The 13,223-nt window shown below is 36.8% G+C and overlaps 1 protein-coding gene across 1 annotated transcript in view; it reads left to right on the top strand.

Annotated features, from left to right (window-relative positions):
- KMO (kynurenine 3-monooxygenase) overlaps positions 1-13,223 on the top strand; it is a 37,438-nt gene that overhangs the window by 21,121 nt on the left and 3,094 nt on the right. Inside the window, 3 exon segments of the mRNA XM_042926267.1 lie at positions 1,426-1,573; positions 3,502-3,559; positions 5,559-5,641. Of these exon segments, the coding sequence (XP_042782201.1) occupies positions 1,426-1,573; positions 3,502-3,559; positions 5,559-5,641 (289 nt within the window).

The following is a 13,223-nucleotide window of genomic DNA, read 5'->3' as shown; positions in this document are numbered from 1 at the left end:
GATTCAAATAAAGGTCATGCACCTTACTTCAGTTTGGATTAAATGTGACTGATCCTGATGTGACCTGGACAGGAAGCCTGCCTTCGGTCAAAAGTCTAAGTGGGCGTTGTGCTGTGAGCAGGGATTCTGAAAACCCCATGCCATGGTCAACTTTCCCTGAGAAAAACAAGTAACCCATGTCCCCAGGCCTTTCTGCCTCCTGGGCAGGCTCTCAGGTCCCTCCCAGTTGTGCTGCAGAGCTGGGCTGTGCCTCCCTCTGCTGGTGGACACACAGGTCCAAGGCCCAGCAGATGCAAGTCTCTGGTTCCCCATGTCTTGGGGCCCTCACAGTAACATGGTAATAAATAGCAGTACCTGCCCCAAACGGTTGATGAGGACTGGAGGAGTTCATGCCTATAAATCATTTGGCACAGGACCTGGCTCATACAGAGCTGCCCGACTGGTAGCCAGCTTGTTAGCTGTCTGGTTTATGACCCATGGCCCCTCTGGCCCCTGTCAGCGCCACCCACCCCACCGGCATGTCATTTGGTCTCATTCTGCTCCCACCGTCCCTCCCTTGAATCCAGTCCATTCTCTGCCTCCAGCGATGTTTTCGTGGAGGCAGCACAATGGTGCAGAAAGCAAGATTTAATGCTGCTTCTGCCCCTTACTCCCAAGCCTCAGATTTCTTATCTTTAAAACGGGCATCAGGATATCTACCTTTCGGGGCAGTCATGACAATGACATGCACTATGTAAAAGGGATGACCCACTACCAGCCCAGAGCGAGTCTGTTTAAAACTGTCAGTTTTCATCCTTAGCTACAGATTTGGTGTTCACTGATCCCTCCTCTGATGTTGAAGAGAAATCTCCACATGCTGCAATTTTAGTCCTTATGTTTCCTGGTTATTTCTTCCTCTCCAAACAGACTTAAAATTCTTGAGGGTAGGAGCTGTTTTTCTACTTACAGCTGCCACAAAACCTAGCTGGATATCAATTGTCCACTTCCAAACACACATAAGTTAGCACTTCATTTTAGTCTTGGTTTGGGTTCATGTGGTTTAGTCAGATGCACAACATCTTAATTTTTCCAGAAAAAACTAAAACACACCAGAATAGTTGAAAAATTGCATGACCTAGACACATGATAATAAAATCTCATGGCACATAACACACACATATTTCAAATTATTAAAATGCAGTCAAACCTATTCTTTTTGTATGTGATTAAGATCGTTGCAAACAAAACAGGTAAATGGAACAATGAGATTTCAGGAACTAGGAGAAACGTCGGTTTCTCCATTTCTCGTGTTCTTCCTGGCATTTTTTTTTTGTGTGTTTCTCAATAAAATGCAACGGTAATGACGTCAGTACATCTGAAAGAATTACACAGGGTTTAATACCCAATCTAACATAACGGTTATGTTCTGATTGTTTTCCTCTTAAGGCAAGCCCTGGTACAAGATTTCTTTCTGTTGCCAGCCCAACCCATGATATCTGTGAAGTGTTCTTCTTTTCACATTAAATCACACTGTGTGCTGATGGGGGACGCGGCTCATGCCATAGTGCCCTTTTTTGGACAAGGAATGAATGCAGTAAGTCCTTTCTCCCAAAGTAAGTCTCTGACATTTTCCTGGGTCAGTCTCAACTGAAAAATCTTAGCTAAGAACCATGTCTGTAACTATCCTCACCTAATCTCTGACAAAACAATCAATTCCACAATCCTGCCAACGGTTTAGATTGATCACTAACTATAGTCAAGCCTTGGATTGCTTGATCCAGTAATTTCATGCAGGAAAGAGCATAAAGCTTAACATGGTTTCTATGCAGTTAGAAAATGTATTGATAGCTTGAAATTTGAGAACTCGCCTGTCAGCAATTCAAGACTTAATTAATTTTTTTTTCTAGAGATTATGCCTAAGTATATAAATGTCAGGCTCAAAAAAAGAAAAGAGCCCAAACTGTCTTTTGTTTTCTCTACCTTTTCTTTCCAAATGAAAGGAAAAAGCATTTGACAGAGTTGAATAAAACTACGAGAGATTCCTGAGTGGCTCAGCCAATTAAGCATCCAACTCTTGATTTCAGCTCAGGTCATGATCTCACATTTTGTGAGTTTGAGCCCTGCATCAGGCTCTATGCTGACATCAAGGAGCCTACTTGAGATTCCCTCTCTCTCTCTCTCTCTCTCTGTCTCTCTCTCTCCCTCTCTGTCTTTTTCTCTTCTTCTCTGCCTCTCCCCACTTTTGCATGCGCTTTCTTTCTCCTCTCTCTCTCTCTCTCTCTCAAATACATAAATAAACATTTTAAAAAATTTAAACAAATAAAACTATGAAACAGATTTGATGTTGAATACTATTGCTTTCATGGAAGTTTCTAAAAATATTTCAGGAAAGAAATAGTGCTCAAGTATTAAACATTAATTTCAAGGAATCCTAAAATGATTATCTAGACAGACAATTATTTTGTGTATGTGTGTTTGATAACTATAGCTTTATAATCACAGCCTTCTATTGTTTCGGTGATTGAGATATATTTCAAGTATAAGTAGGCTATAAATCTAATCAATTATAGTTTTCCACAAAGTAGTGGCAAACATTTTGTTTTATAAAAACATAAGAACATACCAATTTTAGTAAGCTGGATAAGGGCCCAGGCTCCGGCAGTATGAGGCCCAATTCAAATCCTGTCTCCAGGATTTATTGCACTATATTCTTGCACAACTAACTTAACTGCTTTCTTGTCTGTAAAATTTGGTTTTCAATAGTGCCTATATCATAGAGATTCTTGTGGAATAAATGAATTAAGTAAAAAATTTAAAAGTGTTATTATTTCAGCCTATATGAAATATTACATCCCTAAATTCCTGCAGCATTAGTAGTCTATACAGCTGAGAAGTATCTTTATTTGCTTCAGATGTAATTTCTATAATTGATGTGAAATTTTTTTTAATATTTACATATTTTTATATTGTCAGTAAAACTATCATTTGAATTCCTAGAAAGCAGGAAATCTATCTTTTGATTTTCTTCTCTCCACTTCGTTTAGCGTACAACCTTATTAGGGTTCATTTTCTGGACTTCTTGACATTGGAAGTTTACTTTAATCTTGGCTTAAGGGAACTAAATTAATATGTGGGTTCTATCCTGTCATTAATTGCTCTAAATGTGAATCTTAAAGACCTGATTAGTTTAAATGTGACTCGAATATTCATGGTAGAGCAATATAATTATTCTTGCTTCTTAAAGAAGCAATGGAATCCTTCAAAATTACATGAGTAATTTAAAATTTTGGTCAAATTCCAAATCATTGTAATCAATACACACCAGGCAAAGACAATCCATCAAGCATGAAGTTGATGGTCTTTTATAATTGTAATTTAATGCCAAGTGTGACTAAGCAGCTGTTGTGTGCTGGTTGAAGGTAAACATCTTATGAATTATACTCACTGACGGAAAGTCTGTTCTAATTGCTCAGAAGCTTTCATTATTTCCAGATTATTTTTTTCCATTTTTTCTTATTTCAGGGCTTTGAAGACTGCCTGGTATTTGATGAGTTAATGGACAAATTCAATAATGACCTTAGTAAGTAAAATTTTTCAAACGGACATGGACTAGCCCTGTTGATTAATTGTGGACCTATTTTTGACCCTGGATGATCACAAACCCTTGATACATATTTCCTGTTCAGGATTATAATTTTTCTATTACCAGCCTGTGCCACTGTTGCCCATGTCCAGACAAGGAACACCCAGAGAAACAGGGAAACAGTTTCTTTTAAGGTCTGTACATGGAGGCCTGTGCAGTGATCCCCACAAACAACATAGAAGCTCCCAAGACCAACGTTTGGCCAAGATATGCTCCTTGTTCTCCCTTTCCATGAGGAGACCCGAACCTGCACCTCTTACAGCATGCCCCAGAAACACTTTTAGGAGTTCCAGCACTTCCTTGCATGTTGCCTTAGCAAAATGGCAGCTTCTACTTCTATTTGCCTTTGGTTAAAGCTGATTCCACCAAATATATTGATGTGACAGAGACTGATGCCTAAAATTTTTATATGTAATGTTGAAATTAAATTAAATGTACACTATTTCATCTGTAAAAGAAGTTGCAAACAATAGCCTGAGACCTGGATAACTTTTACTGCATCTCAGAATCACATGGTCTCAAAGGCTATCTCCGAATTTAAACTTGTTTCAGGTAAGGGATAGATCCAGAGAGCTGACTTTAAACCTACATCCAGATTCCAGTCCTGACTTTCCAACTTATTAGCTGTGAGACCTTTGGAAAGTCATTCCAGCTTTTTAAAGTCTCGGGTTTTCTTTTTTTTTTCCATCTGTAAAGTGGGGACAATAATACCAACTTCAGAGAGATGTGAAGATGAAATAAAATGATTTGTGTAAAGCTTTAAAAATAAAATCCTGGCACAAAATGAGTTCACAGTAAATATTTGCTATGGTGTTATAGGAAGTCCTTGGACACTGTGTCTGGATTTGAAGACACTAGAGGGTCCAGGGTAAAGTTCTTCCAGTTTTCTGCCTTCCTCGTTCAGTCATCTTGCTCAGATGTTCTGGATCCAGAGGCATTTATTTTCTTTCCTCCCTTATCAGCCCTGGTGTGATGGGTCTGCATATGATAGGGCTGATAGAGGGGATGGAGGGTTCCTATATCAGAACATACTGTCAACACTGGTTTTGGTTACTGCAGAACAACGATCAAACAGTACTGATTATGACAATGATACTCATAACTAGCATTACTGGACATTTCATATGTGTTGGGTATTTTGCTATGTCTTTTAATCCATTTTCTCATATGGTCTCCATGGAAAACATGGGGCAGGGGTACTATTCTTGTTCCTTTCTTACAAATTTAAGCTTAGAGATGGTGAAGTGACTTGCCCTAAGTCATATAGCTACAAGTGGTAAAGCTGGGACTGGCAACCAAGTTCTCTGACTTTTGAAATGGCATCCTTAATAGCTAGCGTTGATTGGCCATGTGGGAGTTATATTAGTCATTAATTTATCAAATATTTATTCAGTATTTACCTTTTACCACGTTAAGATTTCAGACATGAGGAAAATAGGAGGCCTCCTCCGGGAGATCACAGAAAAATGATGGAGCTGATGGTTAGCTGATAAGGTCGCTTAGGCACAATGAAACAAATGTGCATGGGGTAGCAAGAAAGGACAAAAAGGAGAGTAGCAGATTCTAAGCAGATCTGGGGTGGTCACTGACAGTCATTTCTATGAACTGCTGTCCATTCTTAAAATAAAAAAAAATAATGATTTGGTAACCAACAAATATATTATTTTAACTTGTCATAAGTTTTATTTAATCACAATAGGTAATGCTTATTACCATGAATGTGTTACTATTCAGTATTCATAGATTATTGGTCATTCAGCCTGATCATCCAATGTTCTAAAAGATTAGGAGAGAACAGTGGTAGAGTATACACCATTTAATTTGATCGGTGTAGAGGCCAGCACATTCTTACAGACTATAGTGGAATAGATGTATTATTCAACTTGGTTGAATGTATTTCAAATTGGTTGGATGTATTATTCAACTTGGCTCCTAGGTGTGTGTCTTCCTGAATATTCAAGATTGAGAATTCCAGACGACCATGCAATCTCAGACCTGTCCATGTACAATTACATAGAGGTGAGTGAGGAGGTTGGGCTCCATTCCATGTTAAGTGTACTCTTATACATAGAATTGTTGAATCACTGTATTGTATACCTGAGACTAATGTAACACTGTATGTTAATTATACTAGAATTAAATTTTTAAATTTTTTAAAAGAAAAGACTATTTGTTAGAATATCAGTGAATGATCTCATCATGTTAAGTGCACTCTTAATGCCCTTCACCTATTTCACCCATTCCCCCCCCCCCCCCACCTCCCCTCTGGTAACCATCTGTTTGTTGTCTGTAGTTAAGAGTATGTTTTTTGTCTCCTTTTTTCTTTGTTTTGTTGCTTAAATTCCACATATGAGTGACATCATATGGTGTTTGTCTTTCTCTGACTGACTTATTTCACTTAGCATAATACTGCCTAGCTCAATCCATGTCTTTGCAAACGGCAAGATTTCATTCTTTTTTATGGCTGAGTAGTATTCCATAGTATATAGATACCACCTCTTCTTTATTCATTCATCAGTTGATGGACATTTGGGCTGCTTCCATAATTTGGCTATTGTAAATGATGCTTCAATAAACATAAGGGCACATATACCTTTTTGAATTAGTGTTTTCATATTCTTGGATAATCCCAGTAGTAGAATTATTCATTCATATGGTAATTCAATTTTTAATTTTTTGAAAAACCTTCGTACAGTCTTCCACAATGGCTGCACCAGTTTGCATTCCCACCGACAGTGCATGATGGTACTTTTTTCTCCACATCCTTGTCAACACTTGTTGTTTCTGTGTTTTTGATTTTAGCCATTCTGACAGGTGTGAAGTGATATCTCATTGTGGTTGTGCTTTGCATTTTCCTGATGATGAGTGGTATTGAGCATCTTTTCATGTGTCTGTTAGCCATCTGCATTTCTTCTTTGGAGAAATGTCTATTCATGACTTCTGCCCATTTTTAATTGGATTATTTATTTATTTTTTGGTGTTGAGGTATATATTCTTATATTTTGGATACTAACCCTTTATCAAATATGTCAAATATTGCAAATATTTTCTCCCATTCAGTAGGTTGTCTTTTAGTTTTATTGATTGTTTCCTTTGCTGTGCAGAAGCTTTTCATTTTGATGTAGTCTCAATAGTTTATTTTTGCTTTTGTTTCCTTTACCTCAGAAGATCTATCTAGAAAAATGTTGCTAAGGCCAATGTCAGAGAAATTACTGTCTGTGCTCTCTTCTAGGAGTTTAATGGTTTCAGGTCTCACATTTAGCTCTGTAATCCATTTTGAGTTTATTTTTGTGTATGGTGTAAGAAAGTGGTCCAGGTTACTGCTTTTGAAGATAGCTGAGCAGTTTTCCCGACACCATTTGTTGAAGAGACTGTTTTTTCCCCTTTGTGTATTCTTGACTCCTTTGTCAAAGGTACATTGGCCATATAATTGTGGATTTAGTTTTGAGCTTCCCATTCTGTTCCATTGATCTATGTGTCTATTTTTGTGTCAGTGCCATACTGGTTTCATTACTATAGCTTTGAATTATATCTTGAAATCTTGGATTGTGATACATCCAGTTTTATTCTTCTTTTTCAAGATTGTTTTGGCTATTTGGGGTCTTTTGTGGTTCCATAAAAATTTTAAGATTGTTTGTTCTAGTTATGTGGAAAATGCTGTTGGTATTTTGATAGGTACTGCATTAAATGTGTAGATTTCTTGGGGGTAGTATGGACATTTTAACAATCTTTGTTCTTCTAATCCATGAGCATGGAATATCTTTCCATTTGTTAATGTCGTCTTCAGTTTCTTTCATCAATGTTTATACTTTTCAGGGTATAGGTGTTTTACCTCCTTGGTTAAGTTTATTTCTGGGTATTTTATGATTTTTGGTGAAATTGTAAGTGGGAATGTTTTCTAACTTTCTCTTTCTTCTACTTCATTATTAGTGTATAGAAATTCAATGGATTTCTGTATATTAATTTTGTATCATGCAACCTGACCAAATTCATTTATCAGTTCTAGTAGTTTTTTGGTGAAGTCTTCAGAGTTTTTTATATATAGTATAAAGTCATCTGCACTTAGTGAAAGGTTTACTTCTTCCTTACCTATTTGGATGCCTTTTATTTCTTTTTCTTATCTGATGCTGTAGCTAAGGACTTCCAGTACTATGTTGAATGAAAGTGATAAGAGTGGACATCCTTGTCTTGCCCCTGATCTTAGGGGAAAAGCTCTCAGTTTTTCACCATTGACTTGGATTTTTCATATATAGCCCTAATTATGTTGAGGAATGTTACTTTTATACCTACTTTGTTGATGGTTTTTATCATGAACAGATATACTTTGTCAAATGCTTTTTTCTGCATCTATGGAAATGATTATATGGCTTTTATCTTTTCCCTTGTTGATATGATGTATCACGTTGATTGATTTGTGAATATTAAGCCACCCTGCAACCAAAGAATATATCCCATTTGATGGTGATGAAGGATTTTTTAATGTACTGTTGGATTCAGTTTGCAAGTATTTTGTTGAGGATTTTTGCATCTATGTTCATCAAGAATATAGGCCTATAGTTCTCTTTTTTTAGTGGAGTCTTTATCTGGTTTTGGTATGAGGGTAATGCTGGCCTCATAGAATGAATTTGAAAACATTCCTTCCTCTTATATTTTTTGGAATTTTTTGAGAAGAACAGGTATTAACTCTTCTTTAAATGTTTGGTAGAAGTTGCCTATGAAGCTGTCTGGTCCTGGTCTTTTGTTTGTTGGGAGTTTTTTTTTTTTTTTTTAATTTTTGATTCAATTTCATTATTGGTAATTGGTATGTTCAAATTTTCTATTTCTTCCTGATTCAGTTTTGGGATGTTATATGTTTCTAGGAATTTACCACTTCTTCTAGGTTGTCCAATTTTTTGACATCTAATTTTTCATATTTTCTTATAATTCTTTGTCTTTCTGTGGTGTCCGTTGTTATCTCTCCTCTTTCATCTCTGGCTTTGTTTATTTGAGTCCATTCTCTCTCTCTTTTTATGAGTCTCATTAAAGATTTATCAATTTTGTTTCTCTTTTCAAAAAATTAGCTCCTGGTTTCATCTGTTCTATTTTTTTAATTCTTATTTTATTTATTTCTGCTCTCACCTTTATTATTTTCTTCCTTCCACTTTTGTTTGTTCTTTTTCCATTTCTTTTAGGTGTAAGGTTAAGTTGTTTGAGATTTTTCTTGCTTCTAGAGGTAGGCCTGTACTGCTATAAATCTCCCTCTTAGAACAGCCTTTCTGCATCAAAAAAATTTGGGGACTATTGTGTTTTCATTTTCATTTGTCTCTATGCATTTATTATTCCGTCTTTGATTCCTTGGTTGACTCATTCATTATTTAGTAGCATGTTACTTAACTTCTATGTATTTATGTTCTTTCTAGATTTTTTTCGTGTGGTTGATTTCTAGTTTCATAACACCGTGGTCAGAAAAGATGAATGGTATATGACTTCGATCATTTTGGACTTGTTGAGACTTGTTTTGTAGCTTAATGTGTGATGTAATATGGGGAATTTTCCATGTGCACTTGAAAGGAACGTGTATTCTACTGTTTTAGGATGGGTGTTCTGAATACATCTGTTATCTCCATCTTGTCTAATATGTCATTCAAAGCCATCCCTTGTTAATTTTCTGTTTGGATCATCTATCCATTGATGTAAGTTGGATGTTAAAGCTCCCTACTATTACTGTATTCCTACTGATTACTTTTTTTATGCTTATATTAGATTCTTTATATATTTGGATACTCCCATGTTGGTGCATAAACATTTACAATTACTTTATCTTCTTTTTGGATTGTTACCTTTATCATTATGTAATGTTCTTCTTTGTCTCTTGTTATAGTCTTTGTTTTCAAGTTTATTTTGTCCTGTATAAATATTGCTACTCTGGCTTTCTTTTCACTTCCATCTGCATGGTAAATGCTTTTCCATCACTTTACTTTCAATCTGCATGTGTCTTTAGGTCTGAAATGGGTCTCTTACAGACAGCATGTGCGTGAGTCTTGCTTTTTTATCCATTCTATATCCTATGTCTTTTAATTGGAGCATTTAATACATTTACATTCAAAGTAATTATTAATAGGTATGTATTTATTGTCATTTTGTTGTTTGTTTTATGGTTGTTTTGTAGTTCTTTTCTGTTCCTTATTTTGCTCTCTTAACTCATGGTCTCCTAGCTTTTGTTAGTAATATACTTGGATTCTTTTCTCTTTATTTTTGCATATCTATTACTGGCTTTTCATCTGTGGCTTATACATAACAAAGTATGCATATATTTTATATTAAGTCTATATTAAATCTGCATATAAGTCTATATTAAGTTGATTGTCTCCTAAATTTGAGCCCATTCTAAAAGCACTAATTTTCAATCTTCTCCCCCTACCCCACATTTTAAGTATATGGTATCACACTTTACATCCTTTTATTTTGCGGATCCCTTGACTGATTTCTATAGATTTACTTATTTTTACTGCTTTTGTGCTTTCTACTTTTCTTACTCTTGTTTATGGTCTTTCTCTTTTCACTCAGAGAATCCCTTTTAACATTCCTTGTAGGGCTGGTTTAATGTCATTAATTCCTTTAACTTTTGTTTGTCTGGGAAATTCATTATCTTTCCTTATATTCTGAATAATAGCCTTGTTGAATAGTGTATTCTTTGCTGGAAGTTTTTTCTTTCAGCACTGTGAATATATCATGCCATTCCCTTCTGGCCTGCAAAGTTTCGCTGAAAAGTCAGCTCATAGCCTTCTGGGGTTTCCCTTGTATGTAACCATTTTCTTTACTCTTGCTGCTTTTAAAATTCTCTCTTTATCACTATTTGCTATTTAGTTACTATGTGTCTTGGTTTGAACCTTATTTTTGGGGTGCTCTCTGTGCCTTCTGGATCTTGATATCCATTTTCTTTCCAAGATTTGGGAAGTTTTCAGCTATTATTCAAATAAATTTTCTGCCCCCTTTTCTCTCTCTTGTCCTTCTGGGATCCCTATAATACAAATATTATTGTGCTTAATGGTGTCACTGAGTTCCCTTAGTTTATTCCCTCTAGTGGATTTTTAATTTCAGCTATTGACTTCTTCATCTCTGATTGGTTCTTTTTTATGTTTTCTGTCTATTTGTTGAGGGTTTCACTGAGGTCCTCCACTCTTTTCTTAGGTCCAGTGAGTATCTTTAGATTATTATTACTTTAAAATATCTATTAGGCATATTGTTTATCTTCATTTAATTTAGGTCTCTTAGTCTGATTTTGTCCTGTTCTTTTATTTGGGACTTATTCCTCTGTCTTCTCACTTTATCTCACTCCCTGTGCCTGTTTCTCTGTGTTAGGAAAGTCAGCTACATCTCCTGTGCTTGAAAATAGTGGCCTTTTGAAGAAGAGGTCCTATAGTGCCCTGCAGTACAATGTCCCTGTTCACTGGCACCTGATACTTCAGGTGTCTCCTATGTTGGTTGCCTGTACCCTGTTGTGGCTGAGCCATATTTGCCTTCAGTCCTGTCATCTGCAATGGCTCTCTTTGCCTGTTGTGAGCAGAGTTTTGTCACTGTGTTGTTAGTGGGCCAGTCTGGGGTTACCTTGGGCTTGAGTTGAGTCAGAACAGGTGTTGGCCAGAGGTGTGGTACCATCAAACTGCAGGGCTCTCTCCGTGTTTGTCCCCTGAGAAGCTATTTTTGATGGGCAGGGCTTGTAGTCAGATCAGATGTCTGCTCCCAGCCCACTGCTAGGGCTGCAGTTGGACTGGTATGTGTGGTTATATTCCTCTCTCCCAAGGCAGGAGTCATTTTGGAGTGGAGTTGGCCCATTGGGGCTGCTTGCCACTGCCAGGCTTTGGCACTGATTTGGAAGGACTCCTGTCAAAGGTGTGCTGGAGGGGGCGGGTCTACAGGAGAATGTGGGAGTGGATGTGCTCTTAGCAAGGTAGGTGGAGAATGTTGGTGCTGCCTTGGTTTCACCAGGTGTCCATGTGTTGAGGCTAGGGGACAGGGGAGGGAAATGGCATGCATCAGCTCTTTTTTTCTTGAAGAAGTCTTCCAAGGATACCTGTCCCTCCAGCATATGCTCTGAGATTACTAAATAAATCTTCACATATTTCCCAGGTATTTTGCAAACTGTTGCTTCTATGCTGTGTTGTATATCAGTGGGGATGTTTGTTATACTATCTCTTTAAGGGTGGGGACTCAGTTTCCATTCACCCTCTGGCTCTCCCCTAGTAAAGCCCTCTGATTTTTGAGGTTCCAAGCATTAAGCCCCACTGACTGTAAGAACTCTCCAAGATAGGCTCCTCTGGTTTTCAAATCCAAATGTTATGGGGATGCCTGGAGTGGCTGGTGTAGGGTCTCCTCCTCTACCCTCTCTGTGCCAGCAGTGTCCCTCCCTCCTCCAGATAGTCCTGTGGGTCAGTTTGGCTTCTGGCTGTGTCTCTGCCCTTCTTACATTCTTTGATGTGACCTCTTCTCTACTGTGGAGAGTCTGTTCTGCCAGTCTTCAGTTAATTTTCTGGGGTTTTTACACTGATGTGGTTGTTATCTGGGTGTATCCATAGGACCAGTTCAGCCTAGGAACTCCTACTCTGCCATCTTCCCCAGAAGTCACAAATGTCCTTTAATTTTTCTTTGCCCCAGCCCCATTGCATACATGCTGAATGAGAACAAAAAGAAAACACACACACACACACACACACACACACACACACACACAGAGCATTCCCTACACATGCATGGATTGTGATAGTAGACAGTGACAATGACCCACACACATCATCTCCATCTACATTTTAGGGACATTTAGGAGGTAACAAAGATGAAAAATTGTCTGGTTTCAATCACTGATAAATTCACAGGCTTAAACCTTAAACATTTGGTAGAGCTAGTAATATGCTATTTTAATGAAGATATAATTTTTATATGTATTAATGTATTAACATATTTGGAGGAATGAAGAGATAGTAAATGACCTTACCATTCTTAACATTTTAAGTTGCAAGTTTAGAGTAGCTTTAAATATTCTTTGGGGCCTTATGCACTGAAAAAAATACGTATATATTAAAGATATTCATGGTCAGAAGATTAACACTCAGAAGAAAAAACACAATTACATTTTGAGCCAGTCACATGAAAAGCTCACAACAAATACTTATGGTTACACTTTTTAAATGATCAAATGAAAAAAATTTCAGGATAAATTTAAAGAAAAGAGTGTAGCTGTTTTCCTTCTTTCCTGAAGAGAGATAAAAATAAAGTGGACTTTAGTTTGAGCAGAATTATTACATACGTGGTGAAGGAAGTTCTATAAGATACCGAAAATCTTCACTGTTGTAACTTGCTTATGTCTTTCTTTATTTTTTGAATCTTACAGACATTTATTTTCTGAAATAAGGGCATCACTTATAAACAGAACTTATGATTAATAACAAATGAACAATAAAAAATAACAAAAAAAATTATCTCACTTTTTTTCCCTTCCCCTATGCTTATCTGTTGTGTTTTTCAAATTCCACACGAGTGAAATCATATGATATCTGTCTTTTTCTGACTGACTCATTTCGCTTAACATAAGACACTCTAGTTCCATCCACATTGTTGCAATTGG

The sequence above is a fragment of the Panthera leo genome, chromosome F3 (assembly GCF_018350215.1).
Source record: "Panthera leo isolate Ple1 chromosome F3, P.leo_Ple1_pat1.1, whole genome shotgun sequence".
In the NCBI taxonomy this organism is placed as follows: domain Eukaryota; kingdom Metazoa; phylum Chordata; class Mammalia; order Carnivora; family Felidae; genus Panthera; species Panthera leo.
Note: the sequence above shows the minus strand (reverse complement) of the source record. Positions and strands in the feature narration are given on the sequence as shown.